General features: G+C 40.3%; 1 protein-coding gene across 1 annotated transcript in view; it reads right to left on the bottom strand.

The window, feature by feature from the left end:
- Positions 1 to 20,743, bottom strand: part of MAN2A1 (mannosidase alpha class 2A member 1) — a 168,157-nt gene that overhangs the window by 7,178 nt on the left and 140,236 nt on the right. The window contains 3 exon segments of the mRNA XM_045087157.1: positions 8,706 to 8,900; positions 15,884 to 16,017; positions 18,234 to 18,375. Of these exon segments, the coding sequence (XP_044943092.1) occupies positions 8,706 to 8,900; positions 15,884 to 16,017; positions 18,234 to 18,375 (471 nt within the window).

The raw sequence follows: 20,743 nt of genomic DNA, 5'->3' as shown, positions 1-20,743 counted from the left end.
ATTTATGGTGGCTTAGCTTATGAGACAGAAAGTGCTAGTACAGAAGCTGTAGCAAATGGATCCAAACGTTGGCTGGGATTCAGGCAGCTCAGGATCTAGATGCTACTTCTACAATTTCTTAGATGCTTTTAGCAAAACCTGGTTTCTCCTTTACCATAAAATGGAGATGAAATTCAATCGTGTAATAGGGACTCAGCCCAGTGTCTGCAGTAGAGGAAGACCTGGGTACATTTTAGCTATTATTATTTCTATCAATGGAATCTATCAATTAAGTGCTGGTGACTATTTTCCAAGCAGTTACCAATTAATCAATACTCTCACTTAACTTTTCATTCACAATTTTTCTTTCATGATGTCATAACTTTGTAGCTGAGGAATCAGAGACCCTCCAAACTATATGTCAACGATTATGCATCAAAATCATAACAAAGTCACAATTTGGATTCACTACTTACGTGGTCTATTTGTGAGGCTCTTTTAAAAGCCCCTATCATTATAACCAAAGACTCTGGCCATTTTTAAAGATTTATTTATTTATTTATTTGACAGAGAGAGAGAGAGAGAGAGAGAGAGAAAAGATTATAAGCAGGCAGAAAGGCAGGCGGGGGTGGGGAGTGGGGGGTGGAGCAGGCTTCCCGCTGAGCAGAGAGCCTGATGTGGGGCTTCATCCCAGGACTTTGGGATCATGACCTGCGCTGAAGGCAGAGGCTTAACCCATTGAGCCACCCAGGCGTCCTTTTCTTTTTTTAAAGATTACTTATTTATTTATTTATTTAACACACACAGAGAGAGAGAGAGAGAGAGAGAGATTGATTACAAGTGAGTAGAGAGGTAGGCAGAGAGAGAGGGGGAAGCATTTGGCCATTTTAATTCACTAGAGCAACACAGCAACACATGTGCTCTTGAAATAATGAGCGTGTGAGGCCTTTAGCAGACTGGAGGTGACAATAAAAAAAAACAAATAAGAGGTAAGGAAGTATCTTTGGAATTTTGCCATTAGTTTTAGAAGAGATTGAAACAATATGAAAAGTAGAAATTGAAGTCATAAAGAGTAATTTTCACTGCTGGAAAAAAAAGTTACACTTTCTCTCAAAACCAAAACTGCATCGCTTTCGTAAGGACCAGAACACCAACTGAAATAGCAATCATCGTGTCCAAGTTTTTAAAAATTAAATATTCATGAAAGTATCAGTTTTCAAGCAAAAATACCTGAGGCAAAGCAGCAGTTTTTCAGTTTCAAAGTCTGTCTTGTCATTTTATTTCCAAGAAAACTGTTTTTCAAAGTAGGGAAACTGTGAATTTAACTTGAATATGCATGCAAGAAAACAGATACCTTCACCAAAAAGACTCGAGGAGAGTAAACAGACTCTGAAAGACCTGTTTTCACACTCATTAGTGTATGAGTACTATCCGGACCTCAGGAAAAAACAAAACAAAACAAGGGAAGTGGGTAGGGAAGAAAATTTACCAACTTTGACATTGGGCCAAGCACTGTGCAAGGTGAGTGGCAAATCGAGCGTGTCTGTGAAACAGCTCAGATCACAGCGAAGGCTGAATCGCCTCAGAAGGACTCGGGTGTTCCAAAGGCACTTGGAGAATCCACTGTGGAACTAACTTCCACTGGATAAAGCAACCAGCGGCTCTGAGGCTAAGCGGGGCCCATGAGGTTTCTCTGGCAACTGGGGGGAGTGGAGGGAAAGCGGTGCGGCTGGCAGAATGAAGCCATCAAGGTTAGAAAAAGCTGGATCGGAGGCAAGGTTTGGTTTGGTTCTACCATAAGCCAGTCGCGTGTCTGCGAATACGTCATTTAACTTCTCAGAACTCAAAAAACTCGGTGAGGCTCCCAAAGCGCCCCTCGGAGGATCAAGTGCCAGATAACAGTAACTAACAGTAACCGCAGCTAACGCTTTCTGAGCGCTCACCGTGTGTGGAACCCTGTACGGAATACTTCTCACGGAAGAACTCAATTCCTCTCACAACAGTCTCTGAAACAGGGGAGGTGGTATGCAAGTTTGCATTATTATATTTACGTGCACGTGAATGTCCCAGTCACGAAGCATACTCTCTCACGGTCAACTAGCAATGATCACCCATCCACCCTACCTTAGTCCTTCATGATCCTCCCCACAGATGGTGGGTGGATCCTTCTAAGGGTGTCCCGTCATGACTGAGTGGTCAAGAGAAAAACAGGCAGAGTATTCCCTAACATTTTCGGCATTCTCACTTCCCTTTGTTCCCAGAGAAGAGGAGTATGAGGTTCTGGGTGGGGATCTGGAGTCAGCCATGCTGGGCTGCACCCCTTAGCACGCCATTTACTGACTGCATGATCTGAGAAGGCTACCTACCATCTCTCAGTCGGCGAGTGTCCTCTTCTGAAACATGGGGGCATGATATTGCCCACCTACCTTCACAGTAGAGCTGGGAGAGCTAAATAAGGCTCTCTTTACAAAGAAAACCCTCAGCATTATGCCTGGCACGCAGACAATTTTAGGTACTTTATTAATAACTTCTCAGAGTTTTCAAAAACATATATAAGGAGGGGCACCTGGATGGCTCAGTGGATTAAAGCCTCTGCCTTCGGCTCAGGTCATGATCTCAGGGTCCTGGGATTGAGCCCCGCATCGGGCTCTCTGCTCCGCAGGGAGCCTGCTTCCCTCTCTCTCTGCCTGCCTCTCTGCCTACTTGTGATCTTCTTCTCTCTGTCAAATAAATAAATAAATCTTAAACCACACACCCTCCCAAAAATATATAAAGAATACAAGTCAAAGTGACATCAAGATTTACTTTGGGAATAAACTTCAACGTTCAATTAAAAAAAAAAAAGTGCCTACATTTTTAGTAACAATCACCACTGCTCGTGACTGTTAAGAACTTCATTTGTCAAGCACCCCGTGCTTACTACCTGCCAGACACGCTTCTAAGTGAGTCATTTAATCCCTAGCACATCTCTGAGGTGGGTCCTATTATCACTGCCATGTTGTGAATGAGGCAAGTGAGAGAATGAGGGGCTGTGTGCTAAGCGAACCAGGTGGTAAGTGCAGGTGAGGGCTCAAACAAAGGCAGCAGGACAGTAACAGCTTCACCCTCCTGCCTTCACCCTGGCTAAGGACTGGAAGGAAAGGAGAAAGATCGCTTCTAATGTAATAGAAGAAAAGCCTACAACCAGAAGGAGCTCACTCTCTGATCTGAGGTTAGAAAAAGGGAGTATTTAATCTATAGTTCCAGCAGTGCTAAAACCACAATTTATCAAAATATACATCAATTCAGAAAGGAAGGCGTGGACGCGGTCATTTCCATCCAGCCAGCCTGCCTACCCATCCATACACCCCATTTTAAGCAGGATTTAAGGCCATGCTGAAAATTATCCACACACATGGCAGGGTCTCATAAGCAAAGGAGCACGCCAGTGTTCCTTTACCAAAGTGGGTGAGAACTCAGAATAGAAAGCTGTGCCGGTCTGGTCTCACACCAAAAGAAACCTGATTTGCTCATGAATAATGCGAGCTTCACAGAGAAGTACACTTCTGGAAACTAGTAAATGTTATGGGTGCACACTTTTTTTCTGTGGAAGAGAGAAGCCATAACTTTGACTACATTCTCCAAGAGAAATGTGTCCCCACCCTCCTCAAAGAATGTCTAAGGTCTAATAGATAACGGCAGAGCTAAACACCTGGTGGAAAAATTTCTCCAACCTGCCCAGATTCCTTGAAAATGCTTACCAACATCCATCTTTCCATGTTATTCTGGCAACTGGAAAGGTGAGAAAATTGCACAGTGTTTTAAGTCCTGAGACAGGAAATAAGTAACCAGTTGAAATTCATTTTCCAGGGTATTCATTAAAATGTCCAATAACAGTTATCCTGTTTTGATCAACAAGATAAGATGACAGAAAGAACAGGTAAGGTGAATGAAAGAACAGGTACGTATCTGTTCTTAGATACATACAACAAAGGAAATTTTCTCCACAATTTTCACCTTTCCAGATGCCAGGGAGATTAATAAAGCACCAATCAATTCTTGTAAGAAAGGCAAAATGAAGAAATACCTTAAACTGCCTCTTATAAGAAAAGGGGGTGGTATAAACAAGTGGAGAGAGAAAATCTTGTTCAGTAAGTGATGCTGATGTTGAAATGATTAGTTAACTATCTGCAAGAAATTGTTAAGCAGAATCAGAATAAAATGTCACAGAGAATAGAGCTAAATATAATACACAGAGATAGAGGTGGATACAAAGATACAGATCTATACGTGAATTAAATAAAAATACATCTGAACATAAAAGTGGTGGAAATAATCTGGGGGAGAGGAAAAAGGTCGAACAACATATCATTGTGCAAAACATCAAGGCAGCATGGCTCCATGAAGCCTAATTAAATGGCTTAATCAAATTCCTTCTGGTCCCTGGAATGTCTGCATTCCAGGCTGAACCTATCATTCCAGCCTACAGAACCCTGATCGATGATCTGTGCCCCTGTGAGATTCTCCCAGCATCCTCTCTACCAAGACTCCCTTCTCCCTTAATTAATACCCTTCCTGATGATGGCATGGGATTCCTGTTCCCGACCACTTCAGCGGTGCTCCTGTTCCCAGTTTTCAAACCTTTATAAAATCCTCTTTTTAATATGTCAAGCTTTTGACAGTATAAGAAAAGGAGGTGGTAAAGCGAAGTGGGGGGCGAGCCTACAGAAGGAGAAGGCTGACAGTTACACTGCTAGACGGGACTGCACGGAGGCACTCGGTAATGCTGTGAGACACGGTTTAAGAGATGTTTGCTTCCAATTTCATCTGACTGCAACTATATGACACGCAATCAGTTTTTCTCCAAAAACATACAGAATAAGAGCAAGATATGCTTATATAAAAACATAAACTCATCTACCAATACAGAATAATTCCTGAAAAACTGGATTTGGGAGGAGCAGATTTAGTAACTCTTAAGAAGTCCACCACCACCCTCTGAGGCTCCGTCCAGCACTCAGATTCAGAAAACCTGCATCTGGGCCCTAATTCTGCCATTCATTGCTGCGTAATTTTATCTCAGGCATTTAATTTCCAGCTCTTACTTTCCCAGTTAAGTAAATGGAGGTAACAGTAATTTTTAGAATCATGAGAATTTTAAAAAATTACTAATTCCTAAGTTGCCCCACCCCACACCTCTGGAATCAGAACTGCAGAGACGGGGAACCCTGTAGAAGTCTCGGTTTCAAAATCTCCCCAGTGTGACCCGGACACATTGACTCTGAGGATGGGGAGTTGGAAATGCTGAAGCACCGTGATGAGTCAGCACACCTCCAGCCCCTCGCTCCTCTTACTGTTGCTCGAGCCCATAACCACTTTCTCCCTGTCAGGCTGCCCACATGAGGTTTAGGACGTGAGGAAGCTTCTGACAATGTGGCCCAGGAGCTGGGCAAGCAGAGGCCTCCTCCATCAGTGAGGCAGGAAGAGAGATGTGACTCCCTCATGTCCAGGGGATGGATTCTCAAACATGTTTTTGTGGAAACACTGGGAGGTGGTAGTTATGAAAATGCTTACTTACACACAGACCAATGCAGAGCTCTGGTCTTGCTTAGAAGCCGAGAGCCATGTTCACATTATTTCAATGGGAAAAATGTTTTCAATGTCCAAAGGAACAATTCACGGTTGTATGTTTGGAGCTGCCAGCATATAAAAATAGGAACACAATCCAAAATGTTGAGGTCTGGCTTCTGGATTTCTTCCAAGTCATTTTTGTCTTCTTTTAGTGTAACCATGAAATTACACTTGACATCTTTTTAAGCACCAAGCTTTCTTTGATTCAATACCTACATCAGCTTCTTTAAATGATTATTTTCCTATTACCAGAGGTTAAGGGACAGAAAGCAATTCTTTAAAGAAGCAATTTTGAATGGCCAAATCAATCCCCTTGGATTACTGGTGAGCTTTTTAAATAGCTGTTAGAAATATGTGCTAAGAGTCAAAGACGAACATAGGAACCAGCACTGATTGATAGGATAATGCGAAACAGCCCCAAATACTGAGTTTGGACCATGAGCCAACATGCTAGTTATGGTTAAACATTAACATTTCAGTCTTGATTCTTCCTGGCCCAATTGTTAAATTCCTCTCTATTTCCTCTGCTAAACCCCTGGTTTGCCCCTGGGCTGACCAGTACCATAAGCCCCACCAGGACACAAATGTATGTTTACAAAGCATTTCTGTTTCCAAAGGGCCTTCACAGCAATAGCTTCTGTGTTTCTCCCCACAGACCTGAGGCGGTGGCTCTGAGAGCAGCCCCATTTTATAACAGGTAGCTGAGTCAGCCCCCGGCCAGCCATCAGGGAGTGGGCGTGGGCCACTACCCGAAGGGCGTGAGGAGCAAGGGGACGCCAAGCGAATACAGTGAGTGAAGGCCAGACCACACAGAGCCCAAATTCTTGAGAGCATCAATCAGTTGAGTAGCAACGGGATTTTTAATCTGGGAAGAGATGAGACTTGGGTGACAGAAAGCTAGGCAACATGCAGGGAGAATGAAAGAAGCAGGTATCCATAAAAAAGAGGTGATATGGAAAACAGGTGCCAGCCGTGGGTTATGGTGGGTGAGACCCTACATTCGTTGACTGTAGACAACTAGATCGGCTTCTGGAAAATAATCATGGGAGAGACATCTAGAAACGAGGTGAAGGAACAGCGGCCGCCGTGTGCCCCAGAAGCCCTCAGATCCATAGGCTGCTAACATCCTCTACCATCCATGCCCAGAGGCAGCAGACTGAGGCTCGGAGTCTTTGGTAACCGCCACTCTACCCCCTCGTTCCCTCTGGCTCATGAATTAATAAGAGGAAAACTCAGGGAGGCTATCCATCGCTGCTGTGTTCTTTCCATGAGTCAAAAAGTCGACCCACAAAAGACTAGCAGAATCCTAGAAAGAGCACTCATGAGATTTGCTCAATCAGCAATTGTGGCTGAATCCCTTCTATGTGCAAGCGCTCTTCTAGGCAACAGAACGATGCAAGGAATCAAAGAAAAGGCCAGCTCCCACGGAGCTTCTGTTCTCACCACAGCACCCACATTTAGGCCATTCTGCTTGCTTGTAACTCTTCCCGGACCACTCTACCTCCAGAAATCTGCATGGGTCTCTTACTCTCTAACCTCCCTCGGATTTTTACTCCATTAACACTCTTAAGGCAAGTTCCTCCTCCAACCACATGCAAACTTGCGTCAACTTCCAGAGCCATCCTTCCCTCCGGCTTTCCCTCCCTGACGCTTATCACCATCTAATACATTGTACGTCTCTCTTCTTTTTTCTTATTTTTCTCCCCCCATCAGGATCCATGCTTCAGAAAGGCAGGGGTTATTGTTTGTCATGGGTTTGCCCATGACGGTATCCCTAGTGCCTTTAGCTGTAACTGTAATGTAGTAGGCACGAAATAAATCCTGCAGGTTTGTTCACATGATCGAACAAGACTTCTGACACATGCAGATAGATGCAGGCCTCCTGCGTTCACCTGTATTCATTATCACGGGCCGTATGGATATTCCTACAGAGTTAGGGCTAAGTTCTTTCTCTTGGTCACTACAGTTTTAAAAGCCCTGTATGTCCAGATTTGCAGGCATTTATCCTTACTTTGGTTCGCTTTAGTTCTTTGTGCTTAAATGAAACCTTTTTCTCTTCTTACGTGGTCTTCAAACATGAACATTCTCTTTTTTTTCATACTTGGGCCATTTATCACATTCCCTACAGAATCCCTAAGCACTTACTATTTCCAGCCACGCATGTGTCAATTCACGGTATCAAAACAGCTCCACGAAGGACAAAAATGATGTCAAATGTCTAATTTTTATTCTTTTCAAATGCAATCTCTGACTTTTAAAAGTTGGCATACATGTAAACAAAAGCAGTCTTAACCGAAGAGAAATTCCGAATCTAATAAAGCCTTTCCCTCTCTTCCTCTAGCCCATCTCTAGATGTCTTTAAAGAGTTTGTTTCTCAATGCAAAGGTCTGAGTTGCAGTCACTTTCAGGAGAAAGATATCAGTGTACAAGTCCTCTGATAGAGAAATAATTAAATGCTATGCTTCTTAATTCTCTAACTCCTCAAGAAATACTGGCTAACAAGGAGAAATGAATGGAAAATGTCAGAAGAGCTGATCTTAAGGCCTGTTCTCTCACCTACTATTATGTGACCCTGGGGGCAGAGTTTGCTTTCTTATCTATAAAAAGATAATATTCCCTAACCAAATGAAAGGTAGAATGATTTTGCCTAAAGGTCAAGTCCTCTTAAAGGCTCCTTGAAGCATAGTAAAACTCACAGTATGGTTAACCCTTGAACAGTGCAGGGGGTTAGGGGTGATGACCCCCCTCCCCGCAAGTCAAAAATCCACAGGACTCTGACTCTCCCAAAACATAACTACTAATAGCCTCCCCTTGATTGGAAGCCTTACTGATAACATCGATAGATGATCAGCACATATTTTATATGTTATATGTATGTTACCCTGTATTCTTTTAATGAAGTAAGCTAGAGAAAAGAAACTATTCAGAAAATCATAAGGAAGAGAAAATACATTTTCAGTCCTGTACTGTGTTTACCGAAAACAACCTGGGTTAGCTGGCCAGTGCATTCCAGCTCCTCCGGTTCAAGGGTCAGCTGGATTTCTTTCTGCTTCTCATCCCCTTATATCAAATATATTGTAATAAGTAATTCTTTATAGATACATTTTGGGATATACCTTTGACTGTATTGTCCTCAGATTAACTAGATGAATGTCACAAGGCAAAGACGACAGTAACGGAGAGAATTCACCTAGCAGCTGAAGGGTGGGCACGGGGATCTTTTCTGTCATTGTGAAGACAGGATGATTCAGGAAAAAGGAAGTTATGTGGCTAACGAGAGAAGGATAACTGACCGACTTCTTTTCTTCTTCCTATCAAGAAAAAACAGAAATGCTTAAGTGTGACAAAGTTGCAGTTTTCACAATATTAATGGAATTACCCAACAGGGTTTAAGTAGAAAAGAAATATAAGCAGTTTATGTTTAATTTCATGATATTTTGGAACTAACAGTCTTAGCCAACACAGAGATTACCAAGTTCATCTGTAAGCAATATAAGAAAATGAACAGTGTCCACTTAGCTCATGTTTAGAAAGATCTTTTTTCCACTGTTTTAGTACTAAAAATCCTGACAATGTTTTCAAAAAAAAAAAAATTTTAGGATAAGGTATAATGTTTTATGGAAACTCTTTCTCAACCTACCACACAATTCTTAAATAGACAGGTTGGGATATTCACACATCTTGCACACCATCAAATATGATCTCTTCTCCCTTGGGTTTTACCCAGCATATTCTCGTGGTTTCATTTATACTCAACTAGACCATAATTCTTGTGGCGATCCAAAGCTATGCTCTATACATGTTACCCAATTATAGGATTTTTTTTTTGGGGGGGGTGTGAAACTCTCAAAATAAATAAGGTTTTTAAGTAGCACAATGAGTATTCCAAGATCATCTGTTAAATTTGGTAAATCACAGCCACTGAACAGGAACTGTTTAAATTATGTGCAATAGTTAGTACATATTTACCTCGTACATAATTATTCACTAGAATTTAAAAAGTACTTTAGTCATTGCTATGGTATGTACTTTCAAACAAGTGGTTCAGCATGTTCAGATATTAAATAAGCCTGCCAGGGCTGGGGATAGGCATATGGTAGATGACACACTCAATTAATTAAATCAATGACTAAGTAGAAACTTAACCAATAACGCCTAAGGTATAAGAGAACACACATAGAAAAACACTGAGAAAAAAATAATTTATGTAGAAAGGTTTTTTGATCAACAGTGACACGTGGAACAAATTTAATTTTGTATCTTATTTTTAAACTGTCCATTTCACTGATATCCTCTGATTTTGCATCCTTTTTGTAATATGGAGCTCAAATAAAAGGCTTGGCTACTTATCTGGGTGAAAGGATAGGATTTATAGGAGATATGGGGCTTAAGAATCAGAATGTCAGATTAGCACTGAACAGAGGGTGTTGAGCAAAGAGTGACAGGCATCTTGCCAGCAGTGAACTGTAGATGTCATTACAATTCAGACTACGGAGAGAGAGAAAAAAAATTAAAGGCAATAGAGGGACACTGTAATATTAAGATACTGACAAAATATATCAGGTCTGAAAGAGTTGGAAAAAAAAAACCAAATATGTACCCATCCCACACTCTTTCCTTACAAGAAAGATTAAATAAAGCATAGATAATTATATTCACCAACAATACTGAAATTTAATGCATGTTGTTGAATATTGAGGGAACAGTTTCAACCGGAAACTTTAAATGTATTCCAAGATCAAAGAGCTTCATAATCTAGGTCAGGATTGCTGACAAAATCAGTTTTCAGTAATAAAAGATAAAAGATTCCAACAGAAAAGAAGACACCTGCTGTATCAGAATCAGAAGGCATTAAGTCCATTCTAGGTCAAGTAAGATTCAGAAAAAGCTCTCTGGCTTTGTTCTCTGCCCTTGGAGGAATCCCTGGACACTTCAGTGAATAGGTGGGCTACTTCTTGATGGATTTTGTATACCTTTCAAGCAGTAGTGGGCGTATGTACCATTCCTCCTGACCCGCACCAGTTTCCCTGGCTCTCAGTGCCCCCAAACTGACCACACATAAGAATGGCTTGGGAAGATTTAAACATGGATCCCTGAACCCTAACCCAAATATACTTAATCAGAACGTCCTGGGATGAGCCCTAGCAAGCCAAAGTTTAGCCCCCAAAACAAATCTCAAAATCTCAGTCGATCTGACACAGCTCTGTGGACATATGCCGGAAACCGTCGCCCCAGACAACCTTGCACAAGAAACCGTTCTTTTTGGAACTGAATGTCTAAGTCTCACCCTTCAAAAAGTTTTGGATTAAGGAAGTGATTCAGACTCAGAAACATGTTAATTATAAGCCTCGTCAAAGGAAACAATGCCATGAATGTAAGTGCTTTGAGAATTCGAAAACTGTGCCATTTATTGTCCTAAGCAGGATAAGGAAGAGAAGTCTATGAAAGAGTTGTAGTTCAGAGTTATAAAAGCACCAAGAACATACAACATCGCTGGAAGCTGGCCAGGTGGGGTGGGACAAAATCACACAGAAGTTCCAGGATTCATGTACTTTCTTAACATTTTTATAGCAATGAGGGGCTTGGCAAGATATTTATAGCTGATGAACTATCATTTTTTGACTAATCTCCTGGAAAGGTAATCTTTTAACTGAAACTTTTATGATAAACCCAAAGCTGATAATACATGTTTGTTATGGGAAATTTTATGTGTTTGTTTAAGCTGTAAATGAATTCCCCAGCCTTGCAGTAACTAATATACTATTCTAAACATTATTTGGTTTCTTGTGTGTTGGAAGGCTTCAAGCTGTTCAGGTCTAGCTTTTTCCTTTCAGCCTGTATGAAATTATAAAGAGTTTCCAGCACATTCTGATTCCAAACCATACCAAGTTGTGACCTCCTTTGGGTTCTAGCCCTTATTTCAGAAGTCAGAATCTCTTGCTAGGCTCCATGGTGTCCTTCATTAAGCCCACTTAAGTTATGTGATCCCTAAATATCAAAGGTTTCCATTCATCTACATCAAAACTTGCTAAATAAATTATCTAAGATAATAAGAGATGATATCTTGAATCACTTTTGCTTATTCGGTATGACCTGATACATGGTGGGAACTTGATAAATGTTTTTTGAACTTAATCTATCAACAAGCAAATGTAATATAAATAAATGAGAGAAAAATACAGTAGGGGAAAGGATGCAGGAAAAGACAGAGACAGAAGAAATAATGAATGAAAATAAAATGAATCATAAGATTTAGAAATAAACCTCATTTAATGCAGAGGTAAAGCCTGGTGATCTGTGGGCTAAATTTGCCTATAGATAGGTTTTGGTAGGTCTGCATGATACTAATGTCTGCTTTTCGGCCAACTCTCAAAAAAAGAAAAAAAACCATCCAGGAGATTTCATGTTGAAATTCTCAACAACAATAAAAAAAAACAACTCCCCACAACAGGTAACTTTATTTTTTTCACCCAAAACACCGCAAATCCAAGTTACACAGGGCCCTGACATTCCCTCAAATGCAGCTGAGTTGTAGCTCTCAGTGGGATGTATCCTCATACCCATCACAGACTTGGGGTCACCTCACTTAAGTGTTTGCCCTGAAACCTGACCAACCTCCCTCATGCCATCACTTCTCTGAGCCCTGTAAGCATGTGAACTTTTCCTCTGATCTCTCCTAGCTCTTTTTCCTTACACGTAAATAACTGGTATCACAGGTCAAAAGACACAACTGTAATACCTGAACACTTGTAGCACTTCTAATTCCTGGTTCAACGCCCTCGACTGTATACAGCAGTCGGCGGGAAGGGAAAGGGAGTAAGCATCAAGGAAACAAAACCTAAAGGGTCAATGCCAAACAGACGATTCTCATTTTCCACTTCCGTTGACCCCCAAGTGTCATTACCATGGATGACAGTTCACCTCATAGAGCTACGGCAACCGACTGGACATCTTCACATCTCAAAAGTATCACTCCAGTCCCTGTTCTCACTCTCTCTCTGTGGAACACTCAAGAACAGGACTCAGTTCTACTTAGTCACCCGGATTACTCCCAGAGGCTCCGGCAGGCTGAAGACCTCCTGCTAAAATGTCTTCTTGTATAGAGAGGGTCTCCTCATCACCCTGCTTCCTACTGTCAATGGTTTAAACATGAGAGTCTGAGTTGAAAATAAAAGTACTTTCTGGAAAAAAAAAAAAAAAGTACTTTCCGGAAAGTTTAAGCTATATGAGATGGAACATTCCTTAATCAATTGTCTTTTTAATCAATGTCACTAGAAATTAAAATGTATTTTCTCTTCTCTAGTTCATTTTTTATTTAAAAGAAACTACTGATCTAAGTCCAAGAATCTAGAGTTGAGCAAAAGAAAAATTTAACCAACACAGGATTATAAAAACATTGGATCAAATTTCAATCAATTACTATCCAAGGAGTTTTTGAATGGGAATAAACAAATTATTTTACTTCTAAGTGAAAGCTTTATAGATCTGACATGAAAATGCTTATTGCCACAGTTAACAGAAGCTTTGCAAATTAGTGTCTATATATAGAGAAAAAAAATCATAAAAGCTGGAAACATTTTCGGGAGGAGAAAAAGATAGTAGCTGCCAGCACTCAGACAATGATTTTCCTGTGCAGTTTCAGTCCTAAAATTAAGCTATCTTGTCAGTAATTGATTTAAACCACGAGTCCCAAGAACTGGTTTAAATCTTGACATCTAAAAATGGATATTAAAATCTTTTTTTCCTAAAAGATGCTAGATTCTGGAAGAATTCTTGGCTTTAATGAGCTGTTGCCATTTCATTCAATCAACTAGTGTTTTATTTATAGAATAGCTACCACAGGCAAGGAGCCGTGTGGGGCACATGAAAATGAAGCAGACGAGTCCCTGGAATCGAGCAGGGGGAAGAGAACACGCCTCATGTGACGAGGCAGCAAGAGGGGCCTGGGGTAAGTGTGGTGGCATCAGGCGCTGTTACGGTTCCCTCGTGGATTCCTTTGTGCATTCATTCCTGCAATAAGGATGGGGTGCTTCCTCTGTTAGCAACAATTCTAGAAGCAGAGGAACATGGCCCCCACACTCGTGAAGTTATGGTCCAAAAGAGGAGAGAGAGAGACAATGATCAAAAATAATCACATCTATGCACAGAGGACAGATGCGCAATTCTGAGGAGGCACTGAAGACGGTGCTCTGGCCTGCTCAAGTAAAAGCAGTCGACCAAGGCAGCTTTGACCTAACTCCTTTGAATAGTTCCCTGGGGAAATGCCCATGTATGTATGTATGTATTAATAATATCCACGGAAAGGTGCCATGGGCGCAGGATGCATGGGGAGTACTTGGGACTGAAAGAAAATCAGTGGGCCCAGAGCAGAAATAGTGTGAGTCATGCTAGATGAGGCTGGGGGACAGGCAGGGCCCAGATCACGAAGGGGGCTCTTCAGGCTGTGGGAAGGGTTTTTGGCTTTTATCAGGAGAGCAATGAGAAGATATCTGAGGGGTTTCGAAGGGGGCAGTGAGATCAGATTGAGTTTTGAAAAAACAAATCACTTTGCCTACTTGATTGAGAACAAATATGTCAGGAAAAGAAGAGCAGAATGATTCAGGAAAAACATGATGTTTAGGTTAGGGTGGTGTTAATAAGCGGGCTTATAGATTTGAAATATTTAGGCAATAAGAGAGCCAAGCACTGGTGATTATTGTTTTAAGAAAGGGGCAGGCCAAAGAGAGTACCAATGAGAGGTCCCTCCTATGTGTGTGGCACTGGATGAAAGGTGGTGCCAGTCCCGGAGAGAGGGAACACTAGAAAAGAGCAGGTTTGGATGGGGAGAGAGACCATGGGAGTAATCATGGATATATGTTGGGTCTGAACAGTAGGACACAGCTATGTGGTAGGGTCTGCAGGTTAGAGGTGAAATGTTTGTGCCGGTTTCATCCGTGTAGAGGTGGTCACATAGCCACGGGAGTAGGAGATATTGCAGAGGGACAAAGTATCATGAGAAAAGGAGAAGACATGAGGCCAACCCTTGGGAGCTCTGACATTTAGTGGCTGAATCAATAACCACTGGAGAGATAGAGAAAGAACCACTTGGGAGGCAGGAGGGAAACCAAATGAGCATGGTACCATGGAAGCGCTGGCTCAGAATGTCTTCTAAGAAGTGACATGGTCAGTGTCAAATGTTGCTGCAAGGTGAACTAAGACGATAGATCTTGTGATCCTGGAAAGGGTGTGAAACATCTACTGGATCCGGTGACACTGGCAAAGGTGTGTGGGGGAGGCTAAAGCACCACTAAAATGAAGGGAGTGTGACACGGAAGCAATGACATAAACCTCTCACAAACTGGCTCAAGCGGGTGTGGGAGCCAGGATGGTAGTGCAGGAGAAAAGGGGAGGAGTCTGCATGGAGGCTGTTTTGGTTTTTATTTCTAATAGGAGATAAGGAAGAGTGTCTGAAAGCCTGAAGAAAGGGTTTCCTAGGGGAACGCTGGCTCTGCCGGGCAGGGGGAGGGGAGGAGGAGGGTGGCGTCTCCACTGCAACATGAGGGAAGAAGGAAAGTGTGGGAGGAGATGGCTGATACCTAGAACAGAGAGCCCTGTCAAATGTGAAGTCAGTGGGGAGGCTGCCAGCTGAGAAGAGCTGAAAAGATCTGAAATGGGTCAGTGAAGAAAGGAAGAGAGCAGAATGAGGGAAAAAAAGGGCTGTGTAAGAGAGTCATCTGTGGTGGGAAATCAGTAAAGGATGGGGGGATGGTGAAGATGACTTTGGTGTGGCCTTGAAGGGGTGTATTGTCATGTTGCTTGACGTCTAATGGAGCTTTAGCTGGATTGTTTAATGGAATGCTGGCGTTTGTTCTGAGAAATGAAAACTGAGCAAGAAGACAGACAAGTAAATCCATTTTCAGGTGAGGAGTCTAGGACTACAATAAGCACACAAAGGTTTCCAATAAAGTTTACTAATCAAACTTGATCTCCTAAGAATGGGCCAAGGTTCTATTCTTAAATTCAACTCTTATTTTCTTTCGAAATAATTTCAGAAAATTTCATCCAAACTGATTCCTTAACATTATTTTCCATCTGCATAATAAGCAAAAATAAAAAAAGAAGATGACCTAAATGCAAATCTGACTTCTGTGTAACTGAAGTCCTCTTTCTTGTGACTATAGGCTACATCTAGTATAAAGATATCTCAATACCGGGAATTGTTAAGTCATAAAAAAAAAGTGGAAAGTCATAATGTCAAATTTTGGGTAGCAAAGAACAATCAACATCAGAACATACGAGTTATTTTTTTTCCTACCATATTCACAACACTTCTTTTTTCCAGTAGTATTCGAAATAAATTAGCTGTAACCTTGTTATCATGGACACCTTGCTCAAGGCCGCGATTATCATCTTGCATCAGTCTTCGATCCATGATAACTTCAATCTGACCTAACAAACAAACAGACAAACAAACAAACTGGCCAGGGTTATTTGATACCAACATTTAGTAAGGATCTCTTAAGTGTAGGCATGGTTCTGATTTAAGCCACGGAGACAGATCTGTACAGCAAACAGTACCAAGGGCTTTCTCAAAGCAGCTAATATAAATGTAAAAAATAGGACTGTGTTTCTTCATTAATGTCTGGTAAAATCTGGTAATGAAATTTAAAAACAAGACAGATCAAAATTTAAGTGAGAGCTAAAAAGAATTAATCTGAAGAGAAAATTATGTCCTCTAAAGTTTTTAGTGGCAGCATCTGGAATTTAAAAATGTTCATGAGGTTCATTAGGAAACATACATCACACATGGAAAAACAAGACAAATACAGATTGGGTAGAATCTAAGTAGGATTTGAAAGTATCTGGGGATTCTCTGAAGAAACCCTAGGATTTGAAGACATCCACCATGTACCCCAGTTCCCTCCCTGGTATTACATTAGTATCATCAACTATCCTCTCTCCTCCAGCTCAAAAAGTGGTCATATTTGCTTCTTTCATTTCTATGCAATAATTCCACAGTTCCTCTAGTTTAAGTTGTAAACAATAGTTAGACTACGAGACTACAAATTTCAAAAACAAAACAAAACAAAACAAAACCCAAAAACTAAAAAAAAAAAAAAAAAGCCCTATCCAAAAACCACCCAGAACCATAGTCATTTAACTGTCTAGAATTTGCTCCTCAGGCATTGATCATTTCAGACCCAAATTAGTACATCGGTCTCTTGGCAATTTCTCTCTTCTCCCTGTCTCCAAATGTTAGCCCTCTTAATATGCGACACTCAGTAAAATCTGGGTTGTCCTCAAAATTGTTCTTATGTTTGTAGGTACTCAAATGCTAGGGTATTTGAGTGTCTCTAGCAGGGGCACCTAGGCCAGGTATGACTCTTGAGCCCATTTTTAAACCTTGCCTTAAATTCTCAAAGCTGGGTCCTTAAGTAGGGAACTAGACATGAGGAGTGGAGCAGTCATGGACTAGACGTTACATATCACTTCCCTTGATAAAGGCGAGCTGAGAAATAAAGCTCCTCTGCCCCTAAACCACATTTAGGAATTTTATGTAAAGTTGTCCAATCTATAAATGTACTTAATTTTTTAAAAATTAAAACATAAGCAGTTCAAGACTTCTGGACTCTTCAGCAACAGCAAAATTTGGCAACCCGGGGCCCCTTACCCCAGGGCAATAAGAGTCCGGCACTGAGCTGCAGCTGCCCCATCGTCGTACACTGGGAGTGGTGGGCCCCAGCCTGCTAAAGCCCCACCACTCCCTCTGCATCCCTGATGTGAGGCCATTATTATCTTTGTGATGGCATTCATGGCTTTACAGTATCATCTCATGATTTTGTGTAACGAAAGCCATGAAGAAAGAGGAATAGTATGCTTTTTCGTGGGCGGGGCGGGGGGGGCATACAGAATGTATGCATATGCCTAATAAAAAAAATGGGTTTGTGGCAAAGGGTAAGCCAGGCACCCGCACCCCTTTATTATCTGTCTGGCTCCTTAAGACATTTTGTCTTAGCAACTCTTAAGATGTTAGAAAGAAGAACAACTGACTACATATAAATGACAATGAAAAACATGTATTATGAAGGACATAAGCCTCCCTATAGAAGATTTTATAAAAATTAATCTGTGTTTATGATTTATCTTATCTTTCCATCTTGTTCTCTCTTTCAGAATCCTTGAAATTGTGTCTGTCACGTCTTTATTCCCCTAGCTATATGATTTCAGCTCTCACCTTTCAGGTGGTAGTGCCCTAGAAGGCTGCGATTCAGAAGGACCTAAGTTTGTGGGAACTTACGCAACTCTTGAAATTCTCTAACTTTTCTCCCAGCCACTTCTCTTCTTTTACTTCTGGAGAATTTCCACAGCTATTCCATTATAACAATGGCAGAAGACTGTGCAAACAATGAGCTATCAGGGGAGATAAATTATCTTTAAGAAGCAATGGTTTTGTGGGGTTTTAGGTCCCTCATTCTTCCTCAGAAGATTGAGCAAATACATTATTTTATGTTATTCTCACAAAACCAAAATTAACTAATAAATAGTCTGGTTCTCAAAAGAAGGAGGCTGGCTGAAGATGATAATTATTACACATGACCAAGAGAAAAATTATACACTTGAAAATGAAACTTGTAAGAGCCCAAAAGATTCCAAACAATACGTACCACTTTTCAAACTTGACACCCCTAAAGACTGAGCAGAGAGTAATGTCAAACGATGTTTGGCATCCTGGATATAGGCCATTGTAGTCATCGGATAGACGTTTGCTTGAAGAGGTAATTTGCTCATTGTCATTCTAGGCTGAATCTAAAAGACCAAACAGTTCACTTTAAAAAAAAGAAATCAAGTGATATTTACAGATGTACTTTAAAAAATTAGTACTGACTACAGACAGATGACTTTTCTTCCAAAGAGAAAAGAGTATAGCTTCCTTTCTTGTTCAAAGGAAGAGCTAATTTAAGAATTAAAACATTCCTCAAAACAATATAAAAAAAATAATGAGGATCTTAGAGAAATTTAAAGTGAAAAAAGGTAGAACTTATCCAGGTTTTTAAAATAGGCATTCCTATTTAAATTCAGAATAAAAATCCTTAACAAAAGTCTTCTAGCTTTCTAATATTTGCATAAAACAAATTATAAAGGTATTAAGTATTCATTTCTCATCTAAATCTAACATACTGCTTTTGTAATGAATGTTAAGCATAATAGCTCTCTATCCCCTTTCAAAAAATATCTTTTATAATTCTTGAATCAGTTTTAATAAATACCACAGATTCCCTCATCGAATTCTCCAACATGTTACACTAAAGTAATCAAATTCACATTTATATTTAAAGACTCTTCAGTGCTTACTTTTCCTGTTTAGTTTCAATGTAGATAGTTCCATATTTTAATTTTTCTTGGTCTCGTATGTGAATGCATGAAATACATAATTTTATTTTCTGACTGAAAATGCACTAAGCTGGCTGGGGTCAAGGAAACTCCCTCAAACCACAGCAGTAAACATCAAACAGAGACTTTGTTATCAGGTGTCTTATTCACACCACATAAAAATGATACCTCTCCTATTCAGCTCATGCAAGCTTGACATGACATGACAGGACATTCGAGAAGGAAAGAAATATAAAGTTAATGTAATAGTTAACACGTATTGAGTGCTCATTATAACGAGGCAAAGTACTAGGTATTCACAAATACCATCTTTTAATCTTTACAACAACTCCACAGTGTGTCCTTCAAGTTACTGGTTGTACCGAATAGAGCCCCCCAAATTCATGGTCACCCACAATCTGTGAATGTGATTTTATTTTGAAATAGGATCTCTACAGACATAAGGTATACTGGATTAGGGTGGGCTCTAATCCAAGGACTGGAGTCCTTCTAAGAGGGAAGTCTGCACACAATGGAGACACACGGAGAATACAACAGGGACTCTGTGACAGCAGAGGCAGACAGTAGAGTGATGGCTCTACAAGCCAACAGGGCCCAGAATGGCCTGATGTCTCCAGAAGCTAGAACAGGCAAGGAAGAGTATTTCCCTACACACTCTGGAGGGAGTGTGACCCTGAAGACATCTTGATTTTGGACTTTGGCTGTCCAGAACTGTGACAAGAATAAATTCTGCTGTTCTAAGCCACCCAGTTTGTGGTAATTTGTATCACAGGCCCAGGAAATTATGAAACTGAAGAAACAACTGTAAAATGTTTAAAAAAAAAAAAAAAGAGAGATAGTTTCAAAGAATTCTCCATTTCTTCTTTCCAGTCCTAATCCTTCCATTCAAATTAACTTGTATACTCAATGCAAAGGGCATTCACACATTCACACTGTCATGACTAAGGGGCTGCCAGCCATGCTCCCTACCTGTGGGTCTAGATTTCTGGTTTTGCCCAAGAACTACTCTTTCAAGGCTTAAAAAAATGGCCTATTTTAGAAGCAGAAATATTTACATTATAAATTTAGACATTTATAAATTTAGAAATAATATTTCCCTACTTATTCAAATGCTTGATCCTTGAAAAGAAAATTCACATTTTTATTCACTTTTACTAAGTTTTTTTTTTTCATTCATGTATACACCCACACATACAAATAATTGCTTCTGTAAGATTTTAAGAAAAAGAGTTTCTTTTGTACACGAGGAAAATGAATCACCATAAAGTCATGGCTTCATTTGAAAACCAAACAGCTGCGGTAGAATTAACATGTAAATTCAAAGCGTATAATGCAATTTTTATGCTTTGGAAAAGGTTTAAATTTAACCTTTGCAGGAAATTGCACAAGAGAAAATTACCACAATCCCTTCCACTCAACCCAGTTGAAAATCAGACAAAGTAAAAGCATTTGTTGTGAAATTATTTCTATTCATAGCCAGAACTTTCTAAAATGCTAATGTCTCAAAAACATGCTAATGTTTTTAATAGTATTATTTCAAAGCTATGTTGTCACACACATATACTCTGAATACAGAGATTTAGGTAACAATCAAAAGAGCCCTATTAAATTAGAGTGCTGACAATCTCGAAAAATTTTGAGTCAATTTTCTCATTACCATTTCAAACTATTTTGTGAACATTTTGATTAAATACATACCTACCCACATTTCTAAATAGATACATGTTTGTATTTCTTTGTCTAAGTCTATGTACACATATGTGTGTGCATAAAGGTAAACACC

This window comes from Mustela putorius, unplaced genomic scaffold (assembly GCF_011764305.1).
Source record: "Mustela putorius furo isolate JIRA1106 unplaced genomic scaffold, ASM1176430v1.1 tig00001063_pilon_pilon_pilon, whole genome shotgun sequence".
Taxonomy (NCBI): domain Eukaryota; kingdom Metazoa; phylum Chordata; class Mammalia; order Carnivora; family Mustelidae; genus Mustela; species Mustela putorius.
This window is presented reverse-complemented; position numbering and strand designations above follow the sequence as displayed.